Source organism: Panulirus ornatus, chromosome 1, assembly GCF_036320965.1.
Source record: "Panulirus ornatus isolate Po-2019 chromosome 1, ASM3632096v1, whole genome shotgun sequence".
NCBI lineage: Eukaryota > Metazoa > Arthropoda > Malacostraca > Decapoda > Palinuridae > Panulirus > Panulirus ornatus.
This window is the reverse complement of record NC_092224.1, coordinates 28,325,171-28,342,976: the sequence shown is the minus strand read 5'-3', so window position 1 is coordinate 28,342,976 and position 17,806 is coordinate 28,325,171. Positions and strand designations below refer to the sequence as shown.

Sequence of the window (17,806 nt, the reverse complement as noted above, 5' to 3'; positions counted from 1 at the left end):
TATATATAAGCTGATGACTAAACACTGGATTCTTCCACATCCTTCAATTCTGCTCCTTCTTCTCTCACATGGTCTACATCTTGTCTCGACACAACTTTCTCAATAAACTTGGGATAGGATATCTCAGTGGGGTAGACAAAAGCTGGTCAAGTTTAATGCCTCCAAGATCCAGTTTCTATCAATCTCTTTATTGAAAATAGCTCACAACTTTCCTTCGATGGTTCTGGAATTCCACCTCTTAACTCAATAAACATATTTGGTATTATTGTAATGTACACTTCACCTTGGAAACCCCATATTATGGAAAAAGCTAATTCTGCCTCTAAGAAACTGAGAGTCTTGTATAGGTGTCAAAATTTTCAAATTTCTCACACTATATTAAAAAAACCTGACATACTTACCCTACCCCACAATGTTGGTTCACTTTCCCTCTTTTATTAGTATTACTTTGGTTATTGCTCCCGAGAGCTGGCTGCTTGTGTGCCCCCATCACTAGCTACACAATGCAATACTCAGCAAACTGCTGCATCACATGATTACTATGTGACTGTTGGCAACTGTTTCTTTCCCTACACCTTGAAGCTTTGGAAGTCATTACCATTTATGTCTTTTCCAATACTATTACCTTGCATTTTTTAAAAGACAAGCTTTTTACTTCCTCCAAAATTTGTAAGTACTCTCCCTTGTCTCCTCTTTTTCCTTCATTAACCTTTCCATACTTTAATTAAGGTCTGGTCTTGATGTGGTCTTTCTTCTGTGACTAGATTCTTCAACATAAAAAAAAGTTTGAAAAAAGATTACAGTGAGGGACATATGATTACTAAGAGGAGTGTTAGGGCAAGAAGGAATGTAAAAGTCATCCAAGGTTGAGTTAGAGGAAGAAGAAATGAACATATAGAATGAGATAGGGGAAAATCCATATTGAGCACTGGGTTACAGTTACACTCACAGGGTATGGATCTATAAACAAATCAGAGAAATGAAACCAATGAGCAAGAGAGAGAATTTATTCACTAAAGAGAAAATAAAGGATATAGAGATATCAAATGAAAGGCAAGAAGGAAAATATAGGTATATATGAATATGTACATGTGTATAAATGTTCATGTCTGTGTATATGTATGTATATGTGTATATGTATATATATGTGTGTGTATGTATGTATGTATGTATGTATGTATGTATGCATGTATGTGCATATATGAAAGGGTGGGTCTTTCTTGGTGTGTTTCCTGGTGCTACCTCGTTGATGCAGGAAACAGTGACATCAAACTGCTTTTTGATTTGTATCCAATCCCTAGGCAAAATACATCTCAATTTGTATCCCATCTGCTAGTGGTCTGCTAGTAAACATATACATTTATCATTACACATTCACTCTACCCAGTTTGTCCTGCCTCCAAAGTTAGTGTAACCATAAAAATACGTCTCTCAGACACAATAAAGGTAATCTGGGAAATACAAGAGTTAAGGCTATCACTCTAGATGTCAAATCAGATAATTTACAAAGTACAAAGCCCTAGTGACCTTTCCCTCAGAGTAACCCTCAATCCACCTCATCCCATCCCACGACCACCTCAAGCCCTCATCACCACATTTTCCTGTTATCATTAAATATCATCTAAACTGAGCGATAAACGTATATAAACTCTACCGAAGATAAAATATTTTGTGTATATTCCACGCTCTTGCTCTGGAATGTAAATCTACTAATATAAAAGGTTTCCAATGTTCGTTTAACAATGGATCACTTAACAATAGGTTTTCCAAGAACATCAACCAGTCTTTAAGCGAGGGCTCTCTATACTACCAAAAGACTTAAAAGTTACTTGAACTAGGGCACAGCAGTCTCCTTTCTATTTCCAATTTCAGCATATATGATGCTTCTACTAAATACAAAAAGCAATTCTACGCTTGATGCAAACTCAATTTTGACCAAGTCATTTACTGAAAGGTTATGATATGTATGTTCCTGTGGGAAAGTAAAATAACTCAGCAAGGGTGAGATTCATGACAACACCACAGATGTCATTTCCTTTCATCAAAAATGGTAAGCCAAGTTTTGTATTTATTTTTCTTTGCAGTAAATTTCTCTTCAAAACATACAGTACTATTCTAATGCACTTGGAATTTTCAGTATCTATGAAATCATATCTAACAATACAAAGCCAAAATGGTACAAAGCAAAGGCAAAAGCAAATTTTCCAAAAGATCAAAACAGCATGAAGCAAAGGAGCACAGGAATCCAATGGGAATAATATATCAGCTACGTGCTGCATGCTAAACAAACTACACAGTAAACTGCACCATACAGCCTTATGGGTGCAAAAAATATAAAACCATTAACAAAATAACTAAAACGGTGCAAATTCCTAAAAAATCAATTCTAACAATCATGACATTTGTGGACCAAATCACTTATACAAAAGGAAATAAATCTTTTTTATGTACTTACATGAACAGGGTTTCTGGTATGCTGATCATTCAAATCTTCAGATGGTATGATTAAAATGTAAATACCTGTATAATATCATCCTTTTCATTCACCTACAGAAGTTGACTGAAGTGTGCACACAGCTGGTGGCATTTAAAATATCCATGCAGATATCTTTATACAGCTACTAATGAAACTGTTTCTTTTTGGAGAATGGGTACTTTGTCGCAAATTCAACTCTTTTTCTTTTCCATGACATTTCAAGATATGGATGATAAATTCTTTAAGGCTCTGTCCCGAAAGCATATCCTACATACATATCTTAAGATAACAAAACTAACTAAGGTGTGTGTGTGTGTGTGTGTGTGTGTGGGTGCATACAGACATAAGAGCAAAAACATGAGACGTACAGATAAGCTAAGAGATGGAGCAATGTGAGTGTAAAACTTTCCCCATAACACACAAAAAGTAATCACATGTATTCTGAAATAAATCTTCACATAGCAATGGTATCTATGAAACATTTTTGAATAGTTCTCATATATATACCATTAGGATGTGCAATAAACTGGAACATGATTAAGTTACCTATATGATGCAGCAATAACAGATCACATATTTCAAATTTATTCAACTGAGGCATTACTTCTGATTTCGCCGATTCTTTTCAAGAAAATCTTCGTAACCTTGTTTATATCAATACATATTTGATATAATATGAATTAATTCTAAATGTGGTATTTATGCAATCTATGGACAGAGTAATAAAGAAATATGAACCATAATTCTATTATCAAACACAAACTACAATTGTTTTAAAATTGTTTTGACCTTGTTTATTCCAAAAAGTAAACTAGACATCAAAAGCTGTACCCCTTATTAAAAAAGCAAGAAAACAGAAATGACTAGATAATGAGGCATAACACGAGAGTGAACTTGATGAATTACTCACCTGGTAAAGGAGAACAGAGAGCACTCAAGTATGAGTTTTGACGAGCAACAGCTTTTTGTCTGGCAACACCAGTTTCGTCCATGGACTGAGTTGACCACAAACTTGACATGGACACCTGTGAGCATACTGAATTTGATCGCTCCCTCTCTAGCACACCTGCAAAAGAGCAAGAGAAAGAGATAAAAAGATTTGTCTATTTCAGTATATGTTTACATTAGTTTTCTTACCACAGGTAAAATACTGATACAAATCACCTCTATAGTCCATAAAGTCAAGGCTACAATACGTTCAGATCATAATCTGCAGCCTACGTGTTTCTAGAGTCCATAGAATTCCAAAATCTATTTCTTGATTGATTGCACTTTTAAATATTCTACCTAATAAGGCTCATGTTGAGGTTGAAAAAAACAATAAAGTATTTGTTTTCCTGCAAGAAACTATCCTATTAACAAGGTGGATTTGAAAAAGGGCAGGGTTTGTAAATCATACTTTTGCATTACTTCACTGAAGATGGCACTCAGAAAAGCTCAATAAAAAGAAAATGAAAAGAGCACTTAATGGATTTACAAAGGGCATATTACTGGGATTATCTAACTTACTGCTGTACACATAAAACATTCTGGAAAGCTATTAAAACATTTATAGTGGAAGAAGTGCTTGTGTGAGAATTAATATGGTGGAATACATGCGTAATATGAAATAAATATTGGAGTGTGTAAGGGGAATGTGATTCAACCAAGGCTGTTTAATATCTTTGAAAGTGGATGAGACATTATTGGAGATGAGAGTGTGACAAAGTGACAGCAACATACAGCAAAATTGCAGTGAAAGAGAATGGAAGCTACCAAAGTCACTGAATAGTGACTATGCTATCTATTTGCTGTAACAAAGAAGTCAAGCAGAGTGGTATATCATATTGATAAATGTTTAGGAGTTAATATAAAAGCAAGATTCCTATTCTTGAATGAAATGTTCAACTGCAGTGGTATAAAAGTCTGGATAGATAAGATTTCACTGCTAATGAGCACAGGTATTTGTAACAAACAATTAATGGATGTATGTGGGAAAGCTACACCTAAGAGCAAAATCATGCACATGAAGAACACAGGTATAGGGTGTGCAAGAGGTGCTTATCCTAATTCATATGAAAAGAAGCCATACAGTTCTCCTTGGTCCAGATACATAATAAGAAAAGTAATAAATCTGGATGGCTTATATAATACACTAGATCAAATTAAAAAACAGAGTAAAGAATGTCAGAAAGAGATGTAATGTACAGATAATAATCAGAAAGACAAATGGAAACCTTTCAAGACAAGGCTAAGTAGGATGTGAAGCAAAAGAAGGGAGTGAGGAAAGTCTTTAGCTGTTTAAGGTTATAAGATATTTCACATAATGGCCTTGCTTTTGAAATATATAACCCTACAAGCAAGTCTAGGGGGTTCCTACAGCTTCTGGACAGTGCTACAATTAGTAGCAGGAAGAGGATGAACTCCTCAGGAGAAAGAAGTTTTTTGACAAAATTGTACTCCATTTCATCCACTCTCAATGATAAACCCTTGCTGACAGTGACTTTTAAAAAAAGAGAAAGCCACATAGTGACAACGCCTCAGATGATGGATGTCAAGGAAATTATTTTTGACTGTATGTAGGGTGAGAACTCTATCAAAGGGTCATATGAATGGAGAAGGTTGTTTAGTTTTATGAACTGACCTAATATATAAAGGGAAAAATTAAGTGTTAACTCTACATCACAGGACATAAGCTGAAGATATAAGCAAGTAAAAGGAGAGCTTGTTTATATTCAATCTACCCCATGTAAGTGGGAGCTGAAAAGGCAACAAAGAGATATGACAGGTGAAGTTTGTTAGGGCAAGGTCTGCCATAAAAATTAATAAAACAATCAGAGATTAGGCCTTCTAAAGTGTGAGAAAAATAAGGTACTGATCCAAAGAGAATCTGCAAAATGCTAAGTGACTAAAGTAAATCGGCAAGTGGAACAAAATACAAAGAAAAGCTGAATGATGAAACAACCAGTATCAAAAGAATATCATTACTGGTAATATCTAATGGAAATGGCAGGAGACAATAGACAATCTTTATAAAAATCCAAGTGCTAAAACCTTATACATTTTTTACTACTTTCCTTAAAAAAACAAATAACAATATCAAAACCTTCGGTATATCTTAAAGATTGTTCTACTCTACAGCTCAGTCTGTAATCATGACTTGAGTTGCTCCCTTATGATACTGCAGGAGGCCACAGCCCATAGACAGACTCATGTAATCAGAACATCCTAGCCACTGTAACACATGTTGTAGACATATGTCCGGGCCCTTTTGAAATTCCTCCACTGAAGTGCCTAAAGAATTATTTTGCTCTGGATGTTTCCACTTTTTTCTAGTTTCAATTGCTGTACCTTTCAATTTATATGACAATCATCAATAGTTTCAATACCTTCCTGTCATTAGGAAACTATTACGAAATTAGATTGGAAACTAAACTTTCCAAGATTTACACTTGTAACATTTCTTTCCTGTCATTGCTTTCAATCATTCTAAGTAGTTGAGACCTCTCGAACTTAGGCTTAAATGTGGGCTGCGAAAGGATTTTGGAAATACTAAAGCTGCAAGTTTGACTGTCCTGAAAGAGTAACAGTGCCTTTTAACAGCATCACCATTGATTTCTCTCTCTTACCTTGATCCATAAAATTCAGCCAGCTGGCTTTCTGTTATAATCTTAAAGATATGGCCATCAGACAATAATCAGAGGTCTCTAACACACTCTTCCAAGATATCATGGAGCTCATCTCTGTTTGGTACTCTGTACCGGTTTCATTTTGAAGCTTTACTTTGTTAAAATGACTGTTGTTACCAGTAGCCAAGGGGAAGACATGAATTACATTTGTTTGAAGTTTTTATGTGGCTTTTACTAATGATATCTACAACTCACTTTTTTTTTTTTAGTATGAAAAAATCTACAACTCACTCTGTTATCATCTGTTAAGGAAAATGTACTTGTTTACAATTCCTTGGGAATCTGTGCTTTTTCCCTTGAAGACTGTCAAATTTCCAATAAGTAGAGATCTGTTATTATAGAGCTGTACTTTAAACCCATCTTCAAATTTTTCCAATTACTCCTATTTCATGCATTTTGTGCTATGAAGCTGTGGTCACATTCACCCAACATATTTGCAAAGCCTGTGTAATAGTACCCAAGAAAGTTTATCATAGTGATCAAGCAGCTTAAAAAAATATGATCTTCCTACCTAGAAACCAAGTTGACGGGACTGTTTGGTTGCATGTAGTCATTTCGGACTCTCAAATTTTTACTGATGCTTGACATCAGTGCTGTTAGTTGGACTTTTTTTTTTAACTGATCCACTTTCCTCATAATGAATGATAGTCTCACACTTTCTTGGTTTATGCCCAAATTCAGAGGATGTTTATTGCCCATGCTTACCTTCCCTTCACTTGCTACTGATGCTTTCCAAAACTTTCCCCATATTCCTCAGTTCTTCAAAATACTCTACTCATCTTCCTTTCAAGTCCTCCTTTTAATCAAGTAACTCTCCTTCCTTACTTCTCACATTCACATATACAGTCTTACATCCATTACATCCACTGGTGACACAAAACCTACAATCATTTACTGTAAATTTATAAGAATGAGCTTACCAGAATCACTCTGAGGTCTCTGTGATGGTGGCTCACAGTGTATATGTGTGCTACCTATGGGGATTGTTCGATTCATGCTAAGGCGTGGTGCATCAGCTGATTCTGCTCCAGGTGACTGAGACTTATCGAATTCCTCTGAAAAAAAATAGTATTTATGTAACATATAATTCAATGAAAAGAATGAAGAATTAATCCAATGCTATCTAATATACTTGTGTGCTTATGCACCATCTCATCTACCAGTACTTTTTTAGTCATCACACTATACATCAAGAAAGTTTCCTTGAAATGGACCTTCTATAAACATTCTGACCACTAAAAATATCACATAATTCTGTATATTGGAATCTACCTCATCTGTGTTTTATTTACCAGGAGTAAGGAGGTCTGTGAGTATAAGTAACTGAAGTGTGAGGTAAATGTGAGTATCTATTTCTACTTGAGGGTTAGTGGTTAGTTATTAGGGTCTTGAGCTGTTGCACAGAATTGAGTGCCATGTATGCTGAAGTGGGACTGCATGGGAGGCTCTTTGCTGCACAAAGCAATGCTCTCAGAACACTCACAGGCTGAAAAATTATCCCATAAACTTGCATACTGGACTCTATCTCAACTGTGTCATATTTGCTGGTGGTGGGGTGTCTGTGAGTAGAGGTTACTGAAGAGTGAGGTAGTGGCAAAGATAAGCTTTAAGTTTTTATTTGGAGGTTGGAGATCATTCATAGACTGGTTTGGGTGGGAGGGGCCTAGAGATGTTGCACAGATCTGAACACTGAGCATGCTGAGCGAGACTGTGTTGGGTGGATCTTTGTGTCACAAAGTAGTGCAATTTGAGCAATTACTGGCTACCTAGTAACCAGAAACACTTACAACTTCAGAGAAACAGGTATTTCTAGCAAAAATGGAGGCAGCATTGCCAATACCTGTCTGATCTTAATTGTATCAGACTGATGCAGCCAGTAATTTTAATTTTCTTTATAATTTTGCCATTACAATATAATAAAAAATATCTGATGCTGCCAGTAATTTTAATATTTTTTTTTACAATTTTGCTATTACAATATGTAAAAATTATCAATCAGTTACACTGATTAAAATAAGAAAAATACATTATATAAAATATAATCAGTATCAAATATCAGTATAAGTAAAACAGACAATAAAACATGCAACTGCAATTCTCAACATTCAGGCCTTAGTCCTACTTCTATGCACTTTCAGAGTGCACGTAATATGTAAAATATACACCTGATTGGAGTTTTTTCACTTTTCAATGACTCTTTGAAATGCTAAGGTCACTTATTTCTTCAAAACAAACAGAAAAACAAAATTTTCAGGGTAACATAGGAAAATGTTTTAAAGGATTAAAACATTAAAATCAACAAAACCTGTAAAAATCTTACCTAACTGATAGTGGGGAGGGTTAAGCTGATCTAGGAAATTGTAAGATTTTGTGATTACAGTTGAGTAATCATAGAAAAGACCTGCACTGTGAGGTTAATAATTCAGAATCCTTCAAAGAAATGTGATGAAACATAACCTCCATAATTCATTCCTCATCACTTACATAAATTTCCAATAATGGGGGATTCTAATCAAAAAGAAACAGTTCAGGAGAATTTAGATTCTCAATGAAATTATGTCATGAGGAAACATGATCTTACAGTATGTGCAGCATAATTTTCTGTATCAGCATGTCACTGAGCTCAGAATAAGACACATCATTACCAGATCTCATCTTTAGACACAGTAACAAGGAAACCAAAATATGTTAGCCATAATACATCAATCTATCCAATTTGAAAATGCTAAAGGCGAAAAGGTCTTTAAAATCTGCCAAGAAGTGCGACTAAACTTCACATCAATTTATTTACATGTACGCATTTCAACTTTCTCTACATCCATCAAATATTATTTCCCATTCTCAGCAAGGTTCATCCATTTATTCTCCCTTCGAGGATTCCCATTATATGCTGCCACTTGCAAACACCAGCAGCAACCATGGGCGTAAAGACCGAGTGAGCCGATCGCCTCAACCATCCTCTGGTCTCAAGTCTCAATTTTACACCATAATATTGGCAAGTTATGGATACTATTTCATACTTGTATATGTTGTCAGTTTTTACTGATTATCATTTTTGCAAAATAAACAAGAAAATGTGATGTTTTAGGAGGCATAAAAACAATTAACATATTTTGTTTACAACAATCCCTATAACTGATAACAAACTTATGAATATCCCTTTAGAAATGTTTCCCCTTACGCGAAGTTAATCCATTTTTTCTGATTTAGAAAATGGGAACCTACCCGCAATAGAATGTGGTTAGCTAAAGCATACTCTTTGAGCCAAAGGATCATCCACTGGAATCCACTTGATTATACCATTTTTAATAACTTTTCTCTAAAAGTTTAGTAATTTATGGGTATCAAAGCATCCTGACATGTACTGTGATTGTTTATTATCCATCAACTTTGCTAAACATACCTGTTAGAGACTGTTTATTATCCATCAACTTTGCTAAATATACCTGTTAGAAACATCTTTTAAAGTTATGGGCTCACTTCAATCATAAATACATACTGAAATCCATTAAAAGTTCATAATCTCCCATTTATAACTTCGTACTATAAAGCTATCACCAATCATGCCTCTGTAACCAGACTCTGATAAAGATTTCTTAAAATACTTGTTTACAGTTTCAAATATTGCAAGAGGTCCACATTCTGAGGGACAGCTGATTAGAAACCTTTCATATTGAAAGGGTTAAGAAGGATGTAATGAAAAACTTTCAAAATGTCGAAGGTTCAGATGAATGGAATCCACAGAGTGATGAAACTGTGAATGTAAACAGAAGTTTCGAAAAGTTTTATGATTAAAACACATGTTCAGGATATGGGACCTCAAGAGTGTACATCCTTCCCCTATGGTCAGATAATCAATTTCAAACTAATCTAAAATGATACCATGCCCCCCCCCAAATAATATTGCATGTCCTGTACTACTTTAATGAAAATAAATAAATATCATCTGGTTGCACTACTTTTTCACTAATAAACATAGAAAGTATAAAAATGAAAAGTAAAAGAAACAAGCCTCACAATACTGTGAACACTGGAAGTATGAAGATGAAGTTAAAGGAAGAAGCCATACATTACTATAAACATAAGAAACATGAAAATATAAAAAGTTAAAGAAACAAGCCAAACAAGTACAGAAAAATAAAAGCGTTAACAATGTTTCTACAATGTTTCTAAATGGCATAGAGCGGGTTAAAACTGTTATGGAGAAAAGCAATAATGGGGCAAATGGTTAATTATGACAATTACATAGCAAAACATGTATAAGGCAAATTATTGTCAATCATTAGCCAAGGAAGTATACATAAAGGAATAGGTACATGACTAGTATGCAGGCTAAATGAATGAATGACACAGGAATTTCAGTCACAAAAGGCTTGTACCCACTCAGAAAGTATATCAGATAAGACAAAAAAATAGCAAAACCATTACATGAGATCATGGTGTCAAGATAGAATTCAATGTAAGTAATATAAGATTTCTTTATATAACTTTATTCCATCTCTTATCTAAGAATGCCGCATTCTCTTGAATTTCAAACTTACCATTTCCAGATGAATAGAGCCTTCTACTGACAGGGAAGACATTGCCTCCATCAGAAAGAGATCTAAACACTTTTGGGGGTGATGGTGACAGGTCCTGAGATACCATGTTAACTCGCACTAATTCAGCACTCTTACGCTGCCTTGGTGAGTTATTGTAGTGAGTTCCAAACTCAAACTCAAAACCTAAATTTAAAAATGCAAAAACAAAAGACAATATAGGACAAACAAATGACAAAACAAACTACACATGCTCACAAATGAGAAAGTAACACAAAACAAGTTAGGCTACTTTAATAACATAGCTATATAGAAAAGACACAAAAACAGAAAACCTATCTACTGCAACTATTACATGACACTATGTCTAAAATCTTCCTGTCTTTTGAATATGAATGTCAAAATGATGATGTCTGTACGAATATGAAATCACAAACTATCAAATATCTATATCAAAAGGTGTGTGTGTGTGTGTGTGTGTGTGTGTAAAATAGCTATTTGTGATTACAATCTAAGTGTTCAGGGGAGACAGCTTTAACCTGATGTTGCCCTAGCTTTTAACCTTGTATATGTACAAGTCTTTACCCTTCTGTGTATACACATCATACATACAACCTTGCCTATGCAAGGTACTCATTTAATGACCAATCCCAAAGGGAGAATAAACTGCTGGGTTGGCCATGTGCCAAGTGATGCACTCAGGCTTTGAAACTGAAAGGCCATTGTATGAAATGTGTGTGTAAGTATCTGATGTACTGTATGGGATGGGAGTTATAAAGTCAAGGAGCCCTCATCTGAATGCCCTCTGCTATTGTATAACCTTTCAAACTTTTTTATGTCGTCTGCATTTATCTCATCATCATTAAATTTATCCCATTCACTTACACTGTAAAAGTACATCTTTACATCGTTTTTAAGAAGTTTATTGCTTATGTGATGTCCCCTGCTTGCTATATCCCTAAATCTTTAAAAAAAACTATTCACTGTGTACATCAATAAATCTTGTTTAAAAGCTTAAAGGTTGTGATCTGATCATGCCTCACTCTTCTTTTTTCCATGGTAGGCAAATCCCCTGTAACTCAGGTCAATTAATTCTGGTACTATCTTTGTTGCCCTCATCAAGACCTTCTCTATGAGTTCTTCGTGCTTATTTAGACGCAGTGACCAAACACAAGAGGCATATTCTAGTTCTCATGTAGGATGTGAAGAGCTTCCTAATTATTTCCTTAACCATTCAACTGAAAGCTATTCCAATATCTGCAATCACACATTTCATCTCCTTTCTTATGCTATAATGAGTGAGTGTAATTCCCTACTTATTCTATATGGAGAGAGAGTTAGAGTTTTACACTTGCATGGCCACCAGATAATATGTCTCCCTTACTATCCTCCAAAGGTGGGACTCTGGCAACAGGTTAGGTACAATGTTGTCTCCTAAATCCTTCTAATACAAAAATTCCTGCTAAATATAATTGTGTATGTATGTGTGTGTGTGCATGTGTGTGTGTGTGTGTGTGTGTGTGTGTGTGTGTGTGTGTGTGTGTGTGTGTGTGTGTGTGTGTGTGTGTGTGTGTGTGTAATTTCTTATTTGAACAGTATGGGGAGAGAGTTCGTAACTCATGAAGCCTCATCACTTGAACATTCTTTACCAATGATAAAATTTTGCTTTTTATTTATAATCACCATAGGACCTCTTCCAAAGAATAATGTCATGCAAGTTACATTCTGTGAAGTGTTATATGCAAGAAAGAAAAAAGGTAGGCTTGTGGAATGAATGCTAGCAACCTACAATTAAGTGAGGTAAAAAGAACAGACAGTATCCTGAGTAAGGGAGGGGAACAAGAGCTTTGTGTGTGTAGTTATCTACTTGTACTGTTCGATGAGGAAGTTCTATACTCATATGGCCCAATTTTTGAACTGTCTCTCTTCTTATGCAACTTTTTACATTTCTGAATGCTGTTCACATTCACAATTTCACCAATCCTGTTGCTCCAGTACTCTTACATTAAAATGTACTTCTGTCTTTTCTAAAAAAAATTCTTGTATAATTTCATGCTATGGTCTCTTGGCTGTTCTACCCTTTTAAAGAACTGTTCACTGCCTACATCACAAAACTGGTTTAAAATTTATAGGATGTGATCAGGTCATCCCCCTTCACTCTCTCTTCCAAGATGGGCATATTTAAGGCCTGTATCCTTGCCCTAGACCTCAGTACTCTTAACTCTGGTACAATATTTGTTGCCTTTCTCTGGACCTTCTTCATTAGCTCTTTGAGCTTCTTTAGGTGCAGTCACACAACTTGTAAAGCTAGGGACTGGATGTTCATCTGATCCTAATGCTATCTCACTTGGAAGCAAATGTATAAAAATATTTCAAGTATCAACAATCATATTATGGTCTGTGGTACACTTTTGGCCATGAAAATATGTTTATTCACTAGTGAATAATCAATATTGCACTAGCCTTATTGTTTGGTATGTCTAATGCTTGATGGCAGATGCAAAACCATTTTCAGACATACTAGTATATCTGAAAACCAATGCTGACCAAGAAAACAATATGAAGATATAATTCTCCCTCAATTTACATCCAAAATATGCAAATATGGTACTATGCATCTGGTTTTCTTTGCACAGGGTAATGACTGACTACAGTCAACTAAACTTTCCTAGTGTTCCCTGTTAAAATCAATTCTATTCCAACACAAACAGAAACTTTTCCCTTTACTGTGACAATCAACAGCCTTCTTCTGGTCTTCAAATACCTACCAAAGACATCCCTGTGTACTGCCATCTACAAGCAACTTTAATAAACACTAATGCAAACAACACTTAACTGACAGAGTGACTTCTATACATGCCCCCAATGCAACATCTTAAAACTTGTCAAACAGTAACTTACGTAAGTTACATAAATCATGAAATTAAGACTGTGGTGTGTTTCAGTTATATCATACGGCTCAATACATGCAAAATATCATGAACAGTTAGATTAGAGAAGAGGTAAACGCACATTAGTTGGCAGAGCTAAATGCCAAGCATGCCACCTATGCAAATATATGCTTATTTTGTCATATCATCTACTAAACAATCTTATTCATTCTTTCATAAATTCAAATAATTTCCAAGTTATATACAATCTAAGTTGTTTCTAAGTGTGGGAAAGAAATGAAAAATAGAGGTGGATCTAGAGAGTAATAAGAACATTTCTGAAGCATATAAAAGAAACTGTAAACTGATAAATAGCATGACTGAGTTAAACAAGCTTACAAACTAAGTACTCAAATACAGATATCTATGAACACAATCACATACTCTATGACTTTATAAAAATCAAGATACTACAAAATGATTTACTGTTTTCTCATAAAATTTACTGACTAAAATCTTACTTGAAAATACTGGGGAAACTATATATGCCCTAACAGTGCACATAAGGGAATTCTAGAGTTAATAAATCTCTAATTCTAAGACATCATACTTACCAGGTGGAAGCTGTTCACCATCTCTTTTCTCAAACTCTTGTTTTCTTTGAGCTACATTTGGGATCTTAGAACGTTGAGATAGTCGTGAAAGCTCAAAACGGTGAAAAGCAGATTTTGATGATGGTTCCTTCTCTAACTGGCTGCTCTCAAACTGTTTGGCTCTCTTTGATACAATTTGAAGTTGTTTTATACGTTCATTATCACCAACCCATGCCAATGGGATTGGACGTATAACTGAAGAATTGAGGGATGTTTCACTTCCACTTGGGGTACCCCCAGGAGTTACACCCCGAGATGTGTCACCCTGCTTACTACTTGAGCGGCCTTGGCTTGTGAGGGATGAGGATGAACCAAGTTCCGGTATGGGGATATTTTCCTGAATACGAGAGAGGGTTGTGAAAAATGCTTTCCCATACCTCATATTAACTGGATTAGCTTCAGAAGTACTTCCACTATATGGCTTAGGTACAGCATTACCAACTAAAGAACGTGGTAATCCAGCTGATGCACCTTGATTTGAAGACAAATTTTGGTCTTCAGAACAATTTGGGGTTTTGGTTCCTTCTGGTGACAGTAAGTCTGCTGATGATTCTACTTTTCCACCAGTTTGTGATCCAGATGGAGGTGCAGGTTGCTCTATTTCTCCAGTATTGTTATTCCCTGACCCATGAGTATGCTCAATTTCAGACTTAGTTTTCCTTGCCTGGTGTTCTTGTTTAGGGGCTACAATACAGGTGAGAGCCTTTGTTAAAGACCCAGGAGATGGAGGAGTCTGTGCCGCTGGTGGTGGCCAAACTGGGCGTGGAAGTTTTTGAGGATTAACATGATAGTCACTGTGAATAACAGGAGCTTTGCTAGCTGGAAGCCAAATAGGCTGATTTGGTCTTTTTAAGAATTCTTCCTTTCTTTCAACATTTTTTTTAATTCTGTCTATTACTTCTTGAGTTGATTTATCATTACACTGACAACTTTCCTTACAGCTAGGAATTGGTTCTGTGCAACTTCTCCTTGAATATGAGTTATGCTTATTACCACCGTGTGAAGATACTTCACTTTTTGTGCTACCGAGACTTTGGTGACTGCCATGAATGTTGGTATCATTACAAGAATGAGTATGTAGCCCCTCAGCTCTTGTGTGCACACTAGCACTCCGTCCATGGACTTGATCTGCTTTTAACCGTGGAGGAGAGAGTGATTGGACACGTACTCGTTTAGCATCAGCATCTCCCCCAACAGATGACTTCCTGCCAACATGAGTTCCTGAAATGTGATCAGCATTTTGGGAACCTTGTTTTACTGTTCCTTTCTTATTACCATCACCACTATTAAGTTTGCTTTCTACAACTCTAGTATGCACAACTTCATATATACGTCCATCTGGATCACGTTCTAATCTTCTGCTGTCTCTAACACTCCCTTTTCCAATAGCTCGATCAAGAATTGGTTCATAAACACCAAATACAGAGGCACAGGAAGGCTCATTTGTAGAAGCATGTGATACACTTCCAGAATTGTTTGTACTTGTAGGCAAGGGATTTTGTTTCCCTGTTACAGAAGGCACGTGATGAGGCACTGTAGACAAACTATTTTGAATGGTATAGACAGCTTGCCTTCTGTTTGCTATCCCAGGTAATGATTGTTTTCTGTTACCAGTGGTCACTGCTGGCTGTTTATCACCACCACTCGATAAAGAGTGTTTTCTGGTACCGGGCCAATATGACTGATTCCCATGGACGGCTGACTGTTGATGGTGGGGATGGATAGGGATATGTGCTCCATGTGGTTGAGATATCTTGGAAGTCTGATGGGGTCTTTGATGAAAGGGTGGATGAGCCACCATGACTGTAGGAGGATGAGATCCAGTAGACATTGCGGACATGTGTGATGTAAGCGAAGATTGAGACGACCAGGCAGACTGTGAAAGACTTGGAGGATACTGTGTAGGTGGCACACCTATGGGTGACTGAGTGAGATTAGCTTGTGGGGGATGCCTTGTTGGTTGCTGGGGAGGCAGGTGACAGGGACTAGGCATTCTTATGTCCAAGTTACTCTCAGGATTGTGTGCTGTCTCCCCAAACACCTGGAATGAAAATGGATAATCTTAGTAGGAATATATTAGTTGTTAGTTGATTGTTTAAAACTTAGGCTAAATATCTTTAATCAAGTCAGACCTATATCTATGTCAATGATGCATGAACTAATTGTAGCATCTGGCAAAGTTTCAACTAAGAAATCCCGGGTACATGTCTATGGTGCATTACAAAAGGACAGCTAGAGAATGTATGATGAGAGGATGTGGCCTTTATTTGCCCTGTTCCCAGGTGCTACCGTGCTAACATGGGAAACTGCAATCGAGTATGAAAAAAAGTCTCCTGATGAGACCAGAAAGATATGTATTCATATCCACTGCTAATTTCAAGCAACTTTTCTCCTAAATTAGAAAAGTACAGTTAACTCCACCTTTACTGCTAAATCAGAACATCTCCCTAATTCTAGTTTAAGAGTCAGAATACAAAATATTTACCTCTACCATACAGTACTGTATAATGATTATCACCCATATGTCTACTCAATGGACCTGCATCAGCAAAAGTATACATACTAGACAAGAATTTTTTCTACATCTACATGAATAAAATATTTCTGAGACCTTCTAGCACTTTCTTTATTCACAGGTTGTACTAAGACTTCTGGCAAAATTATGATGAGGTATATATATATATATATATATATATATATATATATATATATATATATAAGAAATTAGTTTTGAAAATGTAACAAACTAGCACAATCTTGCCAAAATAAGCTTGGCACTCAGTTCTTTGCAACAGTAATAGATTCCTTCCATCCAAACAACTACCAATCCTTAAGTAGAAATAAAAAAGATCACGCTTGCCTCACACTTCAGTAACCTATACTTACAGATTCCCCTTCCCAACAAACATGACACTGAACAAAACCATATACCACTGTAATGACTCAACAACTGCTAAACAACTGCCCTTCCAAACCACACAACTAAACATACACCTACCTAACACTACACTCCCTAAGCAAGACAACAATATGATTTCTCCTCTGCACTGTGGACAGCATTCATCTTTACAACACTGCAAATACCAATTCAACATATCACAAGGTCCCTAAAGCCAAGATGCTCATCCCTTACAGACACACATAACAATATACTTCTTGAATTGTGGTCCCACATGGTGGATGTGGTCAACTTCCAGTGCTGCTGTATCCTCAGAGAAAAGGATACTGGGGAAGGAAGGTAAGTTAAGAAATATTCAACCTCCTTCAAGAACTGTGACATCCAAAGCCCTCATCCAAGAAACCAGACTAACACCCATGTCTACCCTCCCTCCTTTTTATAACCATAACCCCAAGAAAAAAGTCAAAGGAAGTGAAAAAGGACTTATACAACTCATTCACCACAGCAACCCATTCACATGCACCAGGAAGAATATGTTAACAAATACATAACCAGCAGGGACAAGAATCTGGAATTTGTTCATACTTGACAACCGTTTCCTGCGTTAGTGATGTAATGCCATGAAAAAATTAAAGGCCACATTCACTCACATCCATTCTCTAGCTGTCAAGTGTAATGTACCGACACCATTCTCTAGCTGTC

At 36.1% G+C, this 17,806-nt stretch overlaps 1 protein-coding gene across 6 annotated transcripts in view; it reads right to left on the bottom strand.

The window, feature by feature from the left end:
- Positions 1–17,806, bottom strand: part of LOC139766419 (rho GTPase-activating protein 21-A-like) — an 842,055-nt gene that overhangs the window by 247,493 nt on the left and 576,756 nt on the right. For 5 of the 6 annotated variants that reach the window (XM_071695368.1, XM_071695121.1, XM_071695281.1 and 2 more), the window contains 4 exons: positions 14,167–16,246; positions 10,686–10,868; positions 7,065–7,199; positions 3,387–3,542 (listed from right to left, as the gene is read on the bottom strand). In XM_071695368.1, coding sequence (XP_071551469.1) covers positions 3,387–3,542; positions 7,065–7,199; positions 10,686–10,868; positions 14,167–16,246 — 2,554 coding nt within the window. The remainder of the gene's footprint in view (positions 1–3,386; positions 3,543–7,064; positions 7,200–10,685; positions 10,869–14,166; positions 16,247–17,806) is intronic. The other variant, XM_071695180.1, reaches the window with a different exon arrangement.